Source organism: Rhipicephalus microplus, unplaced genomic scaffold (assembly GCF_043290135.1).
Source record: "Rhipicephalus microplus isolate Deutch F79 unplaced genomic scaffold, USDA_Rmic scaffold_74, whole genome shotgun sequence".
NCBI lineage: Eukaryota > Metazoa > Arthropoda > Arachnida > Ixodida > Ixodidae > Rhipicephalus > Rhipicephalus microplus.
The window spans coordinates 808,144-828,783 of record NW_027464647.1 but is presented as its reverse complement, the minus strand read 5'-3'; the positions used below and the strand labels follow the sequence as shown (position 1 = coordinate 828,783).

Below are 20,640 nucleotides of genomic sequence, written 5' to 3'. Positions count from 1 at the left end.
TAAGAACAGGTACTCGCGCTTGCTGCTCTAGAGGTAAAGCAATGTTGTTTCTATCTTTGTGCAAGTGAGGCTCTGAAGGCGTGCCATCAAAACCCTGATGGGCTCCAGTTTTATCAAACAGCTGTTATCTTACCTGACGGTAATATCTATCTATCTATCTATCTATCTATCTATCTATCTATCTATCTATCTATCTATCTATCTATCTATCTATCTATCTATCTATCTATCTATCTATCTATCTATCTATCTATCTATCTATCTATCTATCTATCTATCTATCTATCTATCTATCTATCTATCTATCTATCTATCTATCTATCTATCTATCTATCTATCTATCTATCTATCTATCTATCTATCTATCTATCTATCTATCTATCTATCTATCTATCTATCTATCTATCTATCTATCTATCTATCTATCCATCCATCCATCCATCCATCCATCTATCTATCTATCTATCTATCTATCTATCTATCTATCTATCTATCTATCTATCTATCTATCTATCTATCTATATAGATAGATAGATAGATAGATAGATAGATAGATAGATAGATAGATAGATAGATAGATAGATAGATAGATAGATAGATAGACATTTCTATTCCAAAACAGTGAGCTGTAATGATCAGTCAAGTATCTCAGGAGACACAACTGTGCTGTTTGAGGGCTTCACATAAGCGAATATTTTTATCACATCAAATGCAATGATTGTTTCAATAATGCGAAACAGACGCTGTAGTTAGCTGAATTATTCACTTGAGTGCGCAATTTGATAGTGAAATGGAAACATTGCAAGGCTCTCATAAAACGAAGAGTCATGCTTTAGTATAATATTAGTGGGAGTGAAAAACATTTTAGCAGAATTAGAAAACATTTGTAGGATAATTGCCAATTGGGCATGTTGTTAAAGGTTCATGAAAAAAGCCCTACTTTCTCGAAGTCTCAGAAAGGAAGCGCGAGATAGAGCGCTCCATCCTGTGTGTGTTTTTTTTCTGAGCCTTCGTGCATATTGTTTTTTTTTGTCATGAGGAAATTCAGGCGTCTTCGCTGCACATTTTGGTAGCCCTACTCTGTAAAGGTATGTTAGTCAAAACTTGTGAGTCATTTCATCGACATGCTGTGCTATTCAGCAGAAATCAATGAATCAATCACGTTCCACTCGAATGCATCTTAGTAGACGTGAAATCTTGCACATGAATAAGTATTGTCTCACTCTGCTGGTGATGACAAAGTATTGAACTGCGTATGTTTTCCTAAACATGAAAATAGAAACCTTGCAAATGAGCAGGCGTTTCCTGTTTTTCATATAATACAAGAAGATGATGGTGCTCAATTAAGGCGCTGAAAATTACGCATCTATCAACTTTCTCACAGTAACGCAAAGAGAAACAGGGTTATTAAGAATGAAAATAAGAAAACTGCCAGAGAACGTTTTCATTGTAGCACCAATAAGCTTGACACAAAACGCTCAGAGTCAAAATACTCCACTCATCCGCTATCGTTCTCTCTTCAGCTTCCCTTTATTCAATGTCGTGCAGCCAGTACGCATCTGAGTATATGATTCGCTGCAGATTTTTCTAGCACAAGTGGAAACAAAGCAGTCGACAAAGTTTAAAACTTTATCGCTCTAAATAATTCATTTACAAACAGTTGAAACAGCAGCTCTTCACAAGGGTATACGGGAAAGCTCAGCCGATGTTGTACACTACATCTCAGTGATGGAAGGAGATGCAGCTGTCATTCCAAGGCAGTATTTTAAACCAAACAAATTTCACTCTCTCTACCACTACGCGTTAATCATTGTTACCACAAAGAAGCTCGTTTGAAAGTAAGGCTCCAAGAAATGTGTACATACGTGCAAGTTCCACAGCGAACTATCGACGAGCGAAAAAAAACATTTCGCGCTCAGACCAGCTCCCTAGCGGAGAAGCCGGGAAGCCTCACGAAATGCTTTCAGCGTTCTAACACAGGCGTCTGACAGCCAGAGTCTGCACAGGCGCAAAATTTCATACAAAACATTTTTGTAAAGCATGGTGACGTGCCTTTCTCACTTTCAGAAACGCGAGATTGTACCATTGCGCGTGCCACGAAATGGAGAAACGATCTATCCACTGGATCGGTGTGGGTGGTGCACAATCGAAAAGCCATTCCAAATCCTCTCCAATTCTCCTCCCCCTCCCACTTCTAAGAAGTTACATGTAGTGAACGACAAAGCACAACTTTGAAACAAGTCAAAAAGACTAACAATTGAAGCATTGTTTATACACGTAAAAAGATGCTCGCTTCATGTTTCTCGTGGCGTATATGCATTGATATGCTTGTTTCATCTTTGTTTCACCGTGTTGCTTCTTTAGAAGTCTGAAGATATAAGTTCCCAAGCATTTCATGCTCACAGATGCACTCTAAGCCAGAGCTTTCGGGAACTTGTGCGCGCGAAGGCTTTTCGAGACTCTGCTCGCGAGCACACACGACCAGTTATGACAACCCATATCGCAAAGTGGGGGCGGCATTGGGCGACGTTGGAGCACTTCTTAAATCCGAGGTATAAGCCTGGACAAAAAAAAGAATAAAAACGAAAGAATTGTTGCTTCTCGAATGCAATACCGGCTCAGACCACCGTACACAAAACAGTCGCATCGGATGTGTACCGCTTCTCCGTGGATGAGCATCCACGCCATACATTTCATAATGTTGCCTCTCTTTTGGATTTCATATAGCTTTTAACTTGCAGTGTCTCATAGCTTCCACGACTGAAAATAGCTTTTATTTTGGTTGGATGCTTTGTTTCTGTGTATAGTGTTCACCATATTTTGTTCGTATAGTAAAGAAAACGAAAAGAATGCAAGAAAAAAAGAAATGTTCACAGTGCGAACCCATATAGGCGGTTGCCCCGCGTAGTAATAGGCATTGCTTGAGCATGGCCCTGCTCGCCGCACGAATATTTTCCATACAGCGGAGGGCCGCGACCGCTTGAAACGTCCGGTTCTTCTCATTTCACGCAACAAAGTGAAAGAGAGAAGCCTGCCGAAGCTCGAGGCTGGCGCATTTTCAAGCGCTGCGGCTTTAGTTTCGCGTTTCATTTGGTCTCGCCGCCCGGTAGAGCAACCAAAATAAAAAGCGTCGTGCCTGAACAGTTTTATTTCTCTCCGTTATGGTACTCTAGTTGACCTCTCTAGCATGCATAATGTAGGCAGCTTAAGGTGCACTGAGAAAATAGATAAGCTTGAAAAAAAAGCGATAAATAGAAACGTACACTTACATAGCAGCGTGAAGAAATTTAGAGAATTAAATTACCAGCAATAAAGAATTTTTAGGACCGGGGGGGGGGGGGCCAATGAATCGCGTTCCCGCAAATTCAGACAGATTTGCGCTCACAGGCGGCCTTATATGTGAATGGTCTCTGCACTCCACACCGAAACTTATACCGAGCGGGCTTTCAATACCGAGCTGCAAGCACCACTTGAGAACAAGTTGTGAGGCACATGATCATCGCAGTGTATATATTCTAACTGAAGCTGTCATGGTGGGTTGTTATTAAATATAGTGCTTCTCAAAGAACGTGAAACCTAAAAGAAAGTTTTTTTAGTGCGTCTTGCACAAAAAGGGAACAAGCCAGCAAAAAGAAGATACCTTGTTTGCTTGGCATGTTAATTTGGCGCAAACCTATAAACACGACCAAAAGACAGGGAGGACAGGGAAGAGAGAGTGGAGCGCCAAACTACCAATTGTTAATATCCGGCAGAGGCTGGAAATCAAGATAACCTACATGCATGCGCAGTGACTTGAAATTGTGACGTCAACATAGGAATACGTAAGCTGTTGATTGAAAGTTATATCTCAGATTGATACCATAAAATAGATGTGTCAGTGACACAGGCGCTGCCACTCCTTCAAAACCACTTCTGAAAGTTCACTCGTCATTTGGTCCCTGCTATTTCCACCAGTAGTAGCTTGCCAAGACTGTTGGCTTGAGCAGAGATCAAACATATTTACCCAACTCAGGTGCCAGCTTGAGTTCTCTTTGAAAATTTCTCGCTCACTAAGTAGAAAAGACCATTTTCAAAATGAACTTCCGCTACCTGGTACCCAGGTGGTGTCATTATAACTCACTAGCTAGAAACAACAGAAAACCACTTAGTCCATTTAACATAATTGGACTTTAAAACGGATGGTCTTGCCCATTCGCTTTGAAAAAAAGCTCATCTTTCCCTCCCCCCCCCCCCGCCACTCTTTGTAATGTAGTGGCAGAAATTGCATCTCTGTAAGTCCAACAAACATATTTATCACTATAAGTATTTTCAAACTCTTTTCACAAAACACCGTCATAAATCTCCTATCGCGCCGACAACAGACACAAGCTATGCGGCATATTCTGAGTCGATTATACTAGAAAATTGTATAGACAGGAAACGTCTAGCCCGGTTATGTTGAAATCAACGGCGCCGCTCGTTTTTGCGCTGATATACTTAATTTCACTAGCTGTCTGCGATTCATGCTTCAGTTGGCAAACTGAAGCATGAAAACCTTCTGGTGGATAAACTGCCGCCAGAAGGTTTTCTCGTTGTTCACATTCACGCATATGGATGCCGGCCTTTGTTCCAGAGTACAATCATTGTTGGTCGGCTGAAGATGAGATGACTCGGTTGATCATAGAAGCTGAACTTTTTGATGCTCTTGGAGATGTATGTATCAGCAAGCCTTCAATTGCTTTGTCCTCCACGGAACTGGTGTTGGTTTGTACGCAGTGATACGTGATTTTATCTGTGATATTTGTGTTGTCCTATTTATCGTTTTTTCTTGTAGGTATATGACATTGTCGTGCATTAATCTGAATACACGTGCTTATCTGCTTGCTCGCCTGACGATTATGGCTTAAAAGCGGCTTGGAGGTCGAAAATGAACATGTTGTTGCTAGTAGCGCTCTGTCCTCTCAGTCCATTCCTCTCTGTGTCCGTTTTTCACCTCGCGCTACATAAATTTCTTTCAGTTTGCCGTCTTGTTGTACATGTGCTTTGTCGCGGAGTTACCTTTCTTACTACTCTGGACACTTTTTTATTATATTTGGTACGGTATGTTTATTGTTGTTTGGGCTTGCGATGGTCCCTCTACTCCACAAGTTTAAAGTACTCTGAAAGGAAAGATGAATTATATGGACGGAAAAAATTATTATCGCCATATGTCCTATGTGACGCGGGCAAAACAGCAGAGCCGCTGGACACCTATAGCTTGTCCTGGCTTGGCTTGGCTTTTGTCCTCTTACCTTGCTTTCTCCCAGATTTTGTTAAACATGACTATGAAGCTTGCTCTCTCCTAAAGTTCGTATGTGCCCAGAACTTGGGCAAATAAATGTATTAACCACATTTGTCCAATAAAAATAAAGGGGGCACACTGGTGGCAAGCACCAATTAGGAGTCACACGTTGCAACTTTTTATGTTGACCATTTTTTACGGAGTGCTTGCGCGGTAATAGAGCATACGCCGACTTCTCGTAATGACAATTATTCTATCAGTGATACACGGCAGACATTCAACAGAACAACGCCGCTGTAACAATTCCTAAACTTTCAAAACTGTAGCAATTTCTTTGTAGCAAGAAGGTAAATGTGTTTTTGCTGATATCGCTTCAAACTGTATGTGGCACCTTCAATATTGCCCGAAATCACGCAAGCCAGAGTGCTAGGCCAGTGTGTTACGTAAGAATCACTGAAAAGATAGTGGTCGGCTAGCTGGTTGTGGCCTACGCAAGTAACACAGCATGCGGCCTACGCAAGTAATACAAAAAAAAAGTTCTAGTGTCTGATTTTGAGCTCACAATATTACCCACAAGTGTGCTGTGCAATTACAACAACAGGTACGTAAGATGTAATTTTGCAGTTCCGGTGACATCTGTTCCAAAAATTTTGTATCAGTTCGGGGCGTCCGTGTGTATCTGTATATATTTGGGATACCTATTCCGTCCAGGCGGCAGTGCTTGTCTCATTCTTCCAATCTTTACACATCGTGTGATCACGTTATTATTGAGAAACACGTAGTACAATTATCACCATGACATGAGGCACAAGATAGTGCTAATGCCTATTATATGAACTGGTACATTTGTAGGAACTAAGGAAACGTTCATAGGAGATTATTATACTTCACAATTTGAAAATGGTGTGGTGGTCCCTGAAGTTGTGAAAATGTCTCCTTGATTACGTATATTCGCAGAGAAATGTTATCAATTTTTCAACAGAGCAAAGCTATCTTTATCTAACGCAGAAGGAAATCATGGTTTTCAGTGTGACATTTCTCGTCACCATCAATGTGTGTGCAGCTGCAGGAAGGTGGTTGCATAACTGCGTCATCACTCCAACATGGCTGTACGCGAATAAGTGGAACTAGTATACGCCTAGTTTCAGCCTTTCCACATACTGCTGCAATTACATTAAAAAAAATCTTCCGAGGTGCTCAGTAGAGAATAGCTCCTCTGGCACAATTCCGAACTAACAAATCCTGAAAAATTCATGTTAATTTGCAAAACAAAGCGACTGGGGAAGCAGCGTGGTCACAGAAATGGCTGTCTTTCATATTGAGCTCGCCTCCAAACGTATCATTACTCCAGTTCTCGCATTGGGCCAGCTCTCCTTTGTCAACGGTTGTGCGTGGCTTACGTGCCTTATGAAAAGAAAAAAACAAATAGCTGAGCACCAGGCCTGAAACATGACGATCGCATACGCGTGCAAGGGAGAAACCACATTTTGATCTGCTCACGTTACGTGGCCACACGAAAAGCGATCGCTCCTCTTGCGCGTGGCTCCTGTGGTATACGTCTTTTCGTGCAATGTTGGTTTGCCCCGCTCTCCTTCCCGCCTTCAACCATTTTGTCTCTCGCGTGAGGTGTTTTCTTCCTGCATTGCGTTGAGGTTCATTGCGGCAGGAGTCGACGAAGGCCGACGGCATACGTGCTGAATCAGCTGCACTGTGGCAGTGAGGTGTGCTTTGGTGTTTCGTTGCAAGGCGATGTTTTTGTGTTGTTTCGACTGGAGGCAGGTGGCACGTAGCGTACGTAAAAGGCCGTATACAATATTTCCCCTCGTATACATGGCCGAAGCAGGCCGCTCCTCTGCGAATCTGCCTATACGCACGAGCGAGTAAAACTGCCAGGCAGATTCCCCGAGCCGTGACCGAGATTCACAGCATGCACCACTGTATGATATCGCACAACGTGTGACGTGCAAAGGAATGAAGCTATTTTTCCTGCCGTTCTTTTCGTACGTGACGCTGACACAAAATGTATGAGTAGATAGTAGTGTGAGAGAAGAAAAAACAACAGAAATATAAATACCACATAATAACACTTGTTTTGTGTTATTACATAGCAGTACAATGTGCAACCTCTTTGTAGCGGATTTCCAAGCGAGCAGCTGTCATAAAACTAAGTTCGGGTGTACGTATTCAACAGCCGTTTATAAATGAGTAGCTACTGAGATATGGAAGAGTGCTGTTCAGAAAACCCTCAGTTTCTCTGACTTCGATTCAAACCGATAGTGTGTCTACATGCACGACGGCACAGGTGCAGCACGACAGGTATACGGAAGCGCTTCATACGGTGGAATATTATGGTAACATTTCGCTATACACACGAAGGAAAATATAATTCACAGTACAAAAACAACATAGATCAAAGAAAAACCTTTCAAAGAAACATTTCGAAAAATCAAACAAGGAAGCGGTAATTAGAATGTGCCTTTTCTCCAAATATTTTTTCTGGAACGCAACCATATAAAAATTAATACCTGAAATACGTGAAAATGTTCGTCTACACAAGTTTTCTAACTTGGTACCTGCATAGTTTCAGCTGAAGGTCCACTTTGTGATTGTGTAATTGAGCTCTAATATGAGGAACGTCAACGAGTAATTACTACCAGAACTTTATTTAACCACAAAAGAGAGCGTTGTGGTGCGTTCGTGGTTTACAGGAAAGATCAAAGAACGTCTTCACTATGCCTTTGTTCGCAGTTAAGATTAACTTGAGGAGAGTCAGATCTATGTCTTTCGTTTACTGCCGCATTATAAAACTAATAAATAAAGTACACTTCCAAAACAATCCAATGTCTAATGAGTAATGCTGTTTTCGGAAACGCATACCGCTGGTTGCCAAAATTTGTCCTAGCTATGGCCAACAGGAGTTAAATTTTTATGTAGATATATTTATTAATACAATCTCCACAGATGTTAATTTTTGGTTGCATGGAATTTCTTTTAAAAAGAACCTAAGGAATATTTAAATAATGGCGGTGTGCGTTTTGTGTAACCCTGTTCTTTCCATTATTGTAAGCGGAGAGCCTGTTCCTGCAAGCGCAGGTAATTTCGTATTTTATTTTGTTGTTATATCATACGTTTTCTGAAGTCAAACTCTACAGTTTAGCCTATAGGTGTTTGTCAGGTTTTTCAGCTTTTACCTTGGCTTCCTCCTTTGCATGAAAAAGAAAATGAACTACACTTCACAACACTTCGCTTCATTCTCGCAAAACGTACGGTAAAGCTAAAGTTCGAACTTAGTTTTACACATCAGGACACCGAAAAAAGAGGCTGGAGTTAAGAACACCAGCGCGCAAAATCATACAGTCAGAAGGATCCGCACGTTGAAAGAAACCGCAATAATGGCTCATTAAGCTCGGGTTAATGCTACCTATGCTCACACTGTTCGTCTTTGGGGCAAATGGGACGTTCTCATAAAGCGCTCCTTTTGTTACCGCCTTTATTACAAAAACCATGGCGGTGCAGTAAGGTACACAGCCCGGCACGCCTCAAAAGCGTGCTGCACCTCATATCACACCTCACACAGCCGCGCACGCCAGCGAGCAGCAAGAATGTGTCTGCGCAATCACCACGGTGGGCCTCAGACACTTCCCCCGATTTCTGCTGCCTTTCGCCCGGTAATTGTTCCGGCACGTACAGACCGAAAGCAACGAAGTAGTCGACGTACAGTCTCTCCTGACTGAAAAAAATAAATTATAAATAAGACAGCCACGGTGCCTCGGCCAAGGAAATTGGAAATCACCAGAGTGCTGGTGGCGGCAATTACGCTAGTTGCTTTCTTCACTGGCAGACCGCAACAGCGCTCGTTCAACGCTCCTGGGAAGCGTCGTGCCGGTCGTTACCTTGAAATCTCCCTTTCGGACATCGTCCAGATTCCTGGCGCGCTTTTACCACACGAACAGCGACCATCCCAAGCTTTGTCGCAGCGCTCGTGCGACGCACGTTCTTTCTTTGTTGAGTACAAGAAAAGAGAGCTGAATGCCTGTCTTTTACTACCGTATCAAGCCTGCCTCGGGTCCATACACCGTAATACTCGATTAACCGCGAGCACCTCGCGCGCAGCTGCGGCTTGTCGTACGAACCCGTGAGATTCGGCTCACTATCTCGAACTTGCAGCAGCCGACACGGATCAGCATGTGCGCAGAAGTGCAGCGTTTGGATGTACGACGACGCAGAGCGAGCTAGATGACGCGGGACCTTTAGCTCGTTCGCCCTGCCACCGGCCACCGTCACGTCTGATATACTCGGGAGAATACGATGGGAGCCACGAGGGAGAGCGGACGAGCTCCCGGGACTGCGATCCGAGACAATTAGGCGCGCGCCGATTACGATTCCGACAGCAGGAATGCGCTCAGATGTTCACGGCTCGTCGCGCAACGCTGAGTGGAGACCCCCGTCCGTCCGTCCGTCCTGCGCAGATAGCCAAAGAATTGCGCCCTCGTGAAGGCGAAGGGCGGAGAAGCCACTCCTACACGGCCATCAGTGGCAGATCTGTTTCATTAGCGGAGAAACGAGAGGGGTGGTTGCACTGAGGGCAGCAGAAAAGCTGCTAATATGAAGAAGAACATAAGGCTCGACGGTTTTACTTGGATGTTTTTGTTCTGTTTTTGTTAATAAATTTTGGGCTGAATCTAGCCCTCACTTTTTCCCCATTTTATTCTCTATTGGGATGACAATATGTAAAATAAATTGTTTAAATCAGGAAGTCTGGAATGATCACCACGCAGCTGATCGGTGAACTTGGCTGCATCATATAGTTGCCTGCTTGAAAAATCGCGACACGATGTTATTCTAGAGTCACCCCTACCGTAATTTAATATGAACATAAACTGACGCCATTCCGAAAGGCGTCCGTGTACGCAGCCTCACATAATTTGACCTCAATTCTGAGCTCTAGGAAATAGGGTCAGGATACCATAGCCCTTACCGATGCTCTATAGACTACTTCACCTAGGACTTAAGGGCAATGCTATCTTGGGACTTTGACTTTGTAAGCCAAAGTTTCCTTTTTCTGTGTGTTGTGTTGTCAATTATTGACGCCAACAAACATCGCATGCACCAACCGACCCCCCCCCCCTTTTTTTTGGGGGGGGGGGTATACGTCTACCGTAACACTTTTCGCTCAGTTGGTAAAAGCAAAAGCACAAATATTAGCAGACCAATGGTGGCACTGAGACCCATTCGTAAAATAGTATATAGTAGCGGTAAAGCAACAAGGCTTCTGAGAAATAACCGAATCTATGCGTATTGCATTCTGCACATTTTTTGTGCTATAATTGCATTTGATAACATACAAAGCGTGTCAAAAATGTGCTAAAAGTAAGATCGCAAACTGCTTGCATACAAGGCAGTTTCATCAGTTGAGTAGTCATGTTTGTTCACTTGGTAAAAGCAAAAAAAAGGCTGGGTTAGAGTTTTAGGCCGATTTTGGTTCGCTACGATTCGCTACTGCACCCACACTGCAGGCTTGATAAACCGCTACGAACGCTGGGTAATGATGAGGGCAGATCAACATCACGCAAATGAGTGGAAGCTAACTTGTACTACGGTTTCCGCATGCATCCTTCACCACATAGCAGCAAAACAGGGTAGCGACTGCAAAAAACACCTACGTTTTTGTGTGCTATTGGTTCCCTTTTATACCGAGTGCAGGTTCGCTGCCCTAGCAGGAAATGCCATTCTTGGACAAATGTGCATGCAACATTAATGGAATATCTCATACATTTTTGATGTATATACGATGCCTATTGGGAGATATAAGTAGTAATAAAGCATAGAGCAGGGTTTATGGAATTTGACACAGCACTCTAACGCGTCCTGCTGTGATGTTTCGTTTCAGCTAGAAATAAAACACAAGTGCTTTTGACTCAAAAATAGAGAGAAAGAGAGAAATAAATGTTCGGCAGATCCCACGTACATGAGAATTGATGTCATGCCAAGCATGCGGGTGGAAGGTGACTGTTTTGTAATATTTTTTTGAGCGACGTTATGAAGTGGCTCAAAAGATATGCACAAATGCGCGTGCAGACATACAGCCTAAGTCATCGACAAGTTTATGCACAGCATAAAAAAATATCGTCATGTATATTCACAAATAAGAATAAAAGTAGATATTTTCAAGTGCCCTTCAATGTAGTTGCCTACCAAATAGACACTACTGTTTCAAATATTCATTTCCACAACACTGCTTAAATCACTGTTCTTCGCACATGCATAAGAATATCTCGGGCTTTGAAAGAACACAAACGCCTTTGACACCCTTTATGCAAATAACGGTGGTGTTCGTTAGAAAGAGCACCCCTAAAACATTTAGAAGGTTCTTGTTTGTAGTAGTACTAGTAATAGTAGAGTAGTGCTTCGGAGGAAGAAAGAAAAAAATCACAACATATTCACGAAGTGAACGATGACGAGTGGGCGAGCCTGCGGGGTTCATTAACCTCCCTACATTGCCCAATCGGTCATGCAAACACGCGACAATACGTGTGTACAGTATATACAAAGTTGTTTACTAATCACAATGCGAATATGGTGTTGAGATGTTCATATGGATAGTCATATGGATATCCAGATGGGTATCCATATGAATACCTATACGGATATTTATAATGATATCCATATGATTATTCATGTGGGTCATATGGATATTGATATGGATACGGATATCTATAGCGTGTCACGCTGACGGACAGGGTACTAAAGACAGGAGACATGGCTCTACCCTAAGGAGCATCGCCCCTAAAGACGCTAATTTCAGCAACCCTTAAGGAGTCACGCCTAAGCGCCTTTTAAAATAACGGTGATGTTAAGAGTACTATCCTAAAATGGCGTGCAACGCAATTACATTGTGTGCAGTATGCCTTCGTTGGTGAAGGCTGGGGCAGGACAGTACACAATATGTATGATGATAGTACCAACACGAAAACAGAGGCCTGTACTGACAAACTATATCATCTGTATACACGAAGAACCTCCCCCCGCGTGTGCTCTTCCGCTTTCACAACCCGCATCGAAAATACGGTGCAGTGCTCTCCGTCGCTGCTCGCGTGCTTCTCAGCCCGCGTGGAGGCGCTCTGCTCAACTAATCCTCAAACACAACTATTTCTTTTTTTCCTGGAAGAGCCCGCATGAAATGCGGCTCTCTCGACTCTTCTCGAAGGCTGTCTTCTTTCTACACTGCTCTTCCACGCAGCACATCATGCACACAGCGTTCTCCGTATACGTCCATGCTTTCCAATCACAAGTTAATTAAGGAACCTCCTCTAGATGAGTGCTTGCTTGCTTCGCTGAAGCGCTCTGGTGCATAACGCGAAAACATAATCCAGAAAGGCATGCACAATGCGACTTTTCGTGCCCGAGTTGTTGGAAAAAACACGCTTTCCCCGCGTTCCTCGTATACATTTTTGCGTCTTTCCCTGCATTTTCTCTTGTTTTTTTCTTGTATCACGCTTCGTAGGAGGCTCTCTTGCGAGCGTCGAGGCCAACTTCAGCAGATGCGGAGGCATGTAGACAGCACTGCTTGTGATAATATAAAACGTGGTGTATCCTTAAAAGGCCAGTCCTTATACAAGCGCTATTTGTGAAAACGGCACGGCACATAATATATATTCTGTTGTATCCTCCTTGTTGCTTGAAGATTTCTGTTCCGCGACTTGTTGGAGCCGCTAAACACTCGCTTTTGTTTTTCCTGCGCTGTGCAAACACCTTGCCTTGAGCATTAGTGACAAAGAAGCTGCAGATATATGGCGATTTTTCCACCACGCAAAACTGAACGAAGGGCGGGAAGGCATGCGGGGACGCAGCTCAACATTTTGTAGTTCTTGTGTGTTAAAGAGTAACTATACTTAACCAACGTACCCAAGCACGTGCTTTTTCGTCTTACTTTTACGTGTTTATTCAAAAGAATGCATTGTAGTACCACGGAATACGTGGGCTCATTGTGTCTTCTTCTTGTCTTTTTGCTTCAGTGTATTCGCATTAGATGTGGATTGCTAAAAAATGAAAAAAAAAACAACCACAATCCGTATACAGCGAAAGCGTGAACTCGACTAGCATGTCGAGAAGCTGCGACAAAGTATGGGGAGGTGATTCAGAGTAACGTTTGCGCAACTAAGGAACAGGGCTAAGCTGCCCCCCCGTTACACATGGCGATCACAAAGCAGCTAAAACGCAATGCCAGAAATTTCGACATTAAAGCTTGATCATTTTGAGTTCAGGTTCAAGTTTAGCAACGTGAATATTTAAAAGTGTCCCTCTATTTAATATGGTACTTGATGTTACGTAAACAAGCAAATGCTTACTTGGATGCGAAATTCACACATATTTTTTTCACTTTTCTTTTTCAAGTTTGGAGCAGAACTAGCTCACATCGAAGAAAGAAATTTGGAGCAACTGTTCAGACAACATATTTAGTTCATTTAGTTTTTTTAGTTTTTATTCTGTTTAAAAATTACCGTGAAGAAGAGCTTCATATTATCTGAGGATATGGAAGCATAAATTGATTGTCCACAGCCATAAAATTCGGAAAACGGAAAAGGTTGCCATGGTGTCAGGTATTCTTTTATTTTCATTTCATTATCGCTGTTTTGATCAATCATTGACTTGTGTTGGCACAAGACACGCAACTTGCTCGAGCAGATCATGAGCGAGCATGAACATGCTTGAAAGTGTGTTTTTTTTTGTTTTCTGAGTGCAGGGTGGCGCATAAAACGAAAAATGGGATAAAAAGAGGCACCCGGCAAAAAATTTATAAAGGTAAAATCATAGCATGCCAACGTCCTTAAGACATCCCGTTATGTTTAAAAAATTGGTTTTTGAAACGCAACAAGACCTTCTAAAGTCGCTTGTGTTAGATTGGTCGCACATTGTAACACAGTGCACATGATTTGTGTCGAAACAATGTAACACATTGTGCTACCTCACACAATGCACTTTCTAAATATTCATAAAATGTGCCATATGGTGAGGGCGTCTTGCCAAATTTCATCAGCCTTATGGTTCACCATATTTAGAGTATAGCAATTGAAATGTCCCCACGTAAACATTATCTCCTTTGATGCGCTGGTTGCTGACCTTGCTATCAGCACCAAAACGAAATAAACGACACACAATGTTTGAACATGCCCTCAGCAACGAACATGGCAAATAGCTTTTTTTTTTAATTGAAGCAAGCACCTGCACATGCTTCAAAGAACCTGATCGTGGCCTGGTTGGTACTTGCAATTAGACATAATGCTTTGTACGCGTGCATTTAGCGTCAGTGATACCTTAGCAATCCTGTGCACCTTTTTGTATTGTGTTATGAATTTGCTGTGTCGCGACGGTAGCGGTGGCGACGAGCGGCGAGCCGTCGAGCGGACTTCGCTGAAGCCTTAGCCCGAAGGCGAAGCAGGGAGGCAATCCGTTTTGAAAACAGCAACAAAAGGGAGCGTTTACTGTAGCAGGTTGTCGTTTGTACAGGGCCGGCCAGTACGACAACGTCGGCTGGGGCAAAATCTCTCTAACATGGGGCCGGCACGGCCTTAAATAGCGTTTTGGGACTCTTCTGCGAGACCAGTTCTCCGGAACGGCACAGTGGCTTGGCTGAGGAGACGCAGCCATACCCGGAACTGCAAGGTGGTTCGGCGGAGGAAGCGACGTTATCCCCGGAACTGCACGGTTCTTCTGCACGGAAGGCGGCGCTGGGAAGGGGGGGGGAGAGAGTTTTTCGGAACAGCGCTCGATCTCGTGAGACGTGCTCCAGAACGAGGAACATGTCTGTGGCACAACAATTGTAACGTGGCCTGTACATGGGTGCTAGTGCTTGGCTGGACTATCACTGGGAAAGTGAGCCTAAAGGTACACTATATAAACAAACGATTTTTCGTCTAATAATAAAGTACGATTTTACAATTCCGAGAACCCCACTCTTACCGCGACACGACACTTAGTAAGCGAGAAAATGTGTGAAGAGAAAATGCGGGTTAAGGCGCCATCTTGATCACCGTGATGAAGTAGGTTTTGAAGGTATTCACTGGGTCCTATGTAGCTTTTAATGAAAAAAAAAATGAAGTACAGTGTCAACTGTGGGAGCCGCAGACCTATCATTCAAAGTTTAAAAAACATTAATCAAGCCAATATTGCTAAAACATCAAAAATACGGTTTCAAATTAGTGAGGTCACGCACGGAGGTTTCAGCACGGAATTTAAAAATTAAACTTCAACCTTGATTTTCTCATTTAAAATTGAACATTTCGCAGTAAAACTCATGGCGTTAGATTTCTCAGAGAAAACTTCCTCTCTCTGAACCAAGTCATTGTTGCGCTTTAGGACCCTTTTAGGTAAAGCATTGTCGTCCTGGGCGGCCACGCTCCTGAATACGATAAGAGACGTCCTGCAAGCTGTCCCGCAAGCCAATAAGAGAAAAAAAAACCTTGCTTTATTAAACCGGATTGTTATGTATAAGGTCGGGTTCTACTAAACCACTTGGTGACCCGCAGGCCATTCTCCTGATGACCTCACTCACGTTGTTGTGGATGTGGTCTTGGTTGTCCAGATTCGAGTTGCGCAGCGGTTCTTCCTAGTCGTCGTTTGGAACAAGAATTACATTTAAACCAATAAGAGTCTGGCGACATATGCGAACACACATCAGCGGGTGACATAAAGGCAACGCTGTTTCCGGTAATTTCAACGTCATAAAAATATAATATGATTATCAGAGACGCCGTCGCGCAGGGCTTTGGAACTCTAGACCAACTAGGGCCCTGTAAAGTGGCCGAAAGCTACGTATACAGGCCTGCAGCGTTTTCGCCACCATGGTGGGTTGAGGTAACGTCAAACCACTTCGTTTTTTTTTCTTCCAAGGAGCACTACAGATAGCGTGCACGATAGTGTTTCGCCTTCGTCTAACTTTCTTTTTTCAAAAAACAGGACTCTGTGATACGTAGGGAAGTGCACGACGTGGAATGAGAGGCTCAGGTCGAGTGATTATTGGCAAAGTATGTCCTGCTAACCCACCTTCAGTAGCAACGTCGTAAATGCCAACATCCGCATGCTTCCACGACCACCAGCTGTATAAGGTAAAAGTACGAAGCTTCTTAGATACTAGGAAACGATCCGCGGAGAATTAACAGTAAAGACAAATAAAGCAATGCTATCTACTGCGCCTTCAATGCCACGTTGAAACAAGAGACAGGCAAAACTTTCTTGGTCGTTAGAAAGATGCTTATCTTAAGGAAGAGCGTGACTTCTAGATAAGTGCTATATCTGCAACCTGCGCGCAGAGACTGCTCAACCCATGCAGCATTCCGTCACGGCGCGAAGCTTCAAGTAGCACGTAACAAAAGTTAAAATGGCACGTGACACATTGTCTTCGACGATGCAGCTTCGAAGCGCAGTACATCGTTTGTTCCGAAGCATCTGTCCATTTGCAGTGAAGATAAAAAGGAAGAACGGAGATCGTAAGGCAAAGAAGATCTCACACAAAATCAACATCAAGTCACTAACAGAGTTCAGTGCCCCATTGAGGGCAGCAGAGGTAGAGTAGTAATAGGGACAGATCACGCGGAGCCTGTATAGGTGGTGTTTGTCTTGCAGGGTGTGTTTGCTTTGTTACGCAGCCATTCCGGTCATGACATCGACCTCCCGCTACGCCGATTCGGGAGACGGAACTTCGTAAATGCCGTAGACGCGAGCTCCGGGTGCTTCTGCTTCTCCGGATGGCTGTAAATCAGGCTAAGTTCCGGAAGAAGGCCGCGTCATTGCCGCCTTCTTGCAGGAACTAACGGCCCAGAGACGTGATGTGGACTTCTGATCGTCGCTTCAAAGACGCAATGGCAGACAAGAGACTATGGCGAAAGAAAGACAATGAAAAGTAAAAAAAAAAGAAAATCGTTCCATGAACCACCTTCCCCGAATGGCTGGAATAGCCGTGACACTGGGCAACATTTATCTCTGAATGTAGCCAACGAATTGACTTGAACTTTGCAATGTGGAAAAACAAGGCGAGAGAAAGTAGAAAGGAAGAGGGAATGAAGAAAGATTATGGTGGAAAGCGCAAAGTTTTTGACGGGATATGTGTACGCAGACAAATTCTTACAGGCAAATAATCAATTCTAGCTCAAAGCCAGCATTGCTAATTTTACAATAGAAAGATTCTTAAGCTTTCTCGACTTCGGGAACCCCAGCTGCTTTTGTCGAGTGCGACGGAAGCACAAACATTTTTTGAGCATGAATAAAATTATAAACCAAGGAGGAGGGAGGGGACTGGGTGTTAATAAGGCCTGTCAACGCGCACAACCACTGCAGTCACACTGCCTGCCCTCACCTGTTCTCTTTTTTTTTACATCAAAGGCCATCACCATTTATGCAGAACTCTTGATAAATAACTTGCGATTCCTTCCATGCCGTGCCGCGAGTCGAATAAAGAGCCCGCCGACAATATATGCGGCATGCTCAATTGAGGCTCCGCGCAGCATAAGCGATGTGTTCATGCGAACGATGAGTCAGATGTAGGGCCTGTGTACTTTTTCTTTACTACAAAAGGAAAGCCTACTAGTTGTGCAGTAAAACGACCGATACAGGGGTCGTACACCTAAGCCTAAGCGCTATGGCTAAGCCATTTTGTTTTTAAATCACACAACCGACATAGAGCCACGAAAAACCATATATATAAAAAAATGTGCCAAAGGATGAACAACGAGTCACGAATAAAGCACCAGAGAGCCCGTTCATATCGTTTTAACTGGTTAAACGGTCACAAGCATTAATTACCAGCAGTCTGTGTGGTCTGCTACCACCAAGGCTTACCGTGAATCAGCAAATCAGGGGGTTATAGTGTACGAGAAAGGCTATAGTCGTGCGCTAAACGACGGATATTTAGTGCTGCTACCACGTGGGTCGCTATTTACCCACCGACACACGATGTGCGGATGTGGCGTGCGATGGTTTCGTTAAGTACCGAATTCGATAGAAATTTACTTTTATGAATAAATGAGCTGCTAATAGGGCACGACGGGGGTGGAGTCACACTTATTTCGGGTGCTCACGAAACCTTTTACACACAAGCTCTTTCACAGAACATTCTTGATAAAGATATATCGTGTTAGTCGAATATGTCATAACAAGGCCCTCACAGGAATGCAACCCCTGATAACTCGTGTTTAAAGCTACAAGATAAAAAAGGCGTATCGTAGAGCCAAGAATATGTGACATGTTGACACTGTACAATCGGAAATGCTAATTTTACGCCAGCGGACTCGTGAGTCGACTCCCCCAGACTCTCTCGGACTCACGTCAAACCGTGAGGCGGAGTCTTGAGTGAGTCCCTCAATTCGATCTGTTCGTAAATTTGAGTCTGAGTGAGCCCGGTTAGAAAAAAAAATTGGTGAACCGTATTCGGAGTCAGTTCTGTTGTGGAAAACTTCGACGACTCTGAGTTTCAGTTAGCTTTCAGAGCACAATGTGTTCCATAGGTGAGTTTGAGCGAGTTCCAACGTTTTTGCCGACCTACAAAAGCACAGATGTGTATTTGCAGTGGTGCACATTTGCAGCAATGCAAATACACAATGTTTTCCTATTGCTGTAACGCAAGAATTGCTACCTGCACATTTGGTCAATTGTATGTTTGATGGAACGTAAGATATAACTTGCGAATACAAGAAAAAAAATAATGCTTTGCCAAGAGTGGCCTTGAGGGCTACCAAGCACGCTATCGATGCTTTGAAAGCTCACTCAAATGCTTTGTCGGGTGTGTGGACTACCTTTCTATTACGTGCGAGTGAAAGGCGCCCATCAATCATCATCTGATCTGCAAATGTCCCCGCCATTATGAATAGCGTCACACCATGTTTCGAAACCAAAGTTCAAAATTATTGAAGAAAACAACATTGCAGTACAGGCACGATAATATGTTCAATTGTCACCTGTACACACATTGGAAGCGTTCTTTAAATAGACAGACCTGAAAAAGCGAATGTAATGTACCACTTTCTGCCTTGAGGCAAAGAACACCCGTGGGTGTTTCTTTTTGCTTTCTTTCTCTTCAGTCCTGTCCCGCCCCCTTTTAAACCATAAACTAAGCATGACCATGTCTTAAGAGCAGTGCAAGAATTGTCATGTATGTCTCAGTTACCACAATAGTGAAGTACGAAGTGCTGTGCAATGATTACGTAACGTCTCACTCATAATATTTTAAACAAGCTAAACAATAACGTGCTTGTGTGTCTGTAAAGAAGGATATTCTCTTATCAACTGAATATAGTGTACTTGAATGCTGCGAAAACGTTTGTTGACCCACCGTAAAGTTTAGGCAAATAATACATTTTATATTGCTTTAACGTTATGCCAAAAACAAAAGAAGATCAAAACTAAGCAGAAACGTATAAACAAAAAGAGCAAACAAACAAAAAAGGAAACGCACCCGAAAAGCTCTTCTAAATACCAGAATTTAGAACTTCACGAAATACTTTCGCAACGCAGAAGGCTTAGGTAGGGCTCACCTGAAGAAGGCAACCTCATGACATGGAGTACGTTGTCCAACTTTCCCAACTTCTGTGTCGAAACGACGGTCGAGAATGTATGGCACCTTCCACGGCAACAGATGGGTTCACGGTCGCAAACAAGCGAAGCTTGCAACCAGCCCCGGGGAACCAGCAGAGTCAGCAGGTACGACGTTGTAATGCTCGAAGATTCACATACCCGCACGCACACACTAACACATAATACGCAGGTGACGCCTAAGTGTGCTATTCAGCTCATATTGGAGGCACAAGAAAATAATTAGATAGCGTCGGTTAATCTTTTAGCTACTAGTCTCACCGATTTCAACAAATGCGTTGATCTAAGCCAGGAACATGCCATAGGCGCAAATCCACGAGCTTGTCGAACCCGTAGAACGCGATAGTGTACCGGGTCGTTGCGGCATCTCAACTGCAAGGAAGTTTCCCCGCTTCTCTATGGTGGGTAGGTACGAAAAGGTGGGAGAGAGAGAGAGTACCGGCGTGTGTTTGCTCACTACCTCTACCTCGAGACGCCGGCGCGAAAAACTCGTAGAGCAGCGGTAAGAAGTCGAGAGGGCACGAGCGATACAGACGGAGGAGGGAACAGCCTGCCTTGACAGTTGGCATACGTAATGTGATTTAGAAAGCGAAGGCCGAACGGATGTCAAATCCGCAGGCAGAGGGGCGACCGGGAAAGCACCATGACGCTCCACCGCCCGAAAGCAATCGCCAGCGGAGGCGTCGTCGTCCTGTTCACTTGGACGACGCAGAATTAGGCAACCACCACGTCGGTGGTGGTGGTGACGACGTCTGCGACGGGCGGCTCAAAAATACACGCGTCATGCGCGCGTTGAT

At 43.6% G+C, this 20,640-nt stretch overlaps 1 protein-coding gene across 3 annotated transcripts in view; it reads right to left on the bottom strand.

The window, feature by feature from the left end:
• LOC119171577 (thrombospondin type-1 domain-containing protein 7A) overlaps nucleotides 1-20,028 on the bottom strand; it is a 239,769-nt gene extending 219,741 nt beyond the window's left edge. For 2 of the 3 annotated variants that reach the window (XM_075885159.1, XM_075885158.1), the window contains exon 1: nucleotides 19,786-19,921. In XM_075885159.1, the coding sequence (XP_075741274.1) occupies nucleotides 19,786-19,804 (19 nt within the window). In that variant the 5' untranslated portion in view covers nucleotides 19,805-19,921. Of the gene's footprint in view, nucleotides 1-19,785 lie in introns of all 3 variants that reach the window. The other variant, XM_075885160.1, reaches the window with a different exon arrangement.
• Nucleotides 20,029-20,640: the final 612 nt, after the last annotated feature.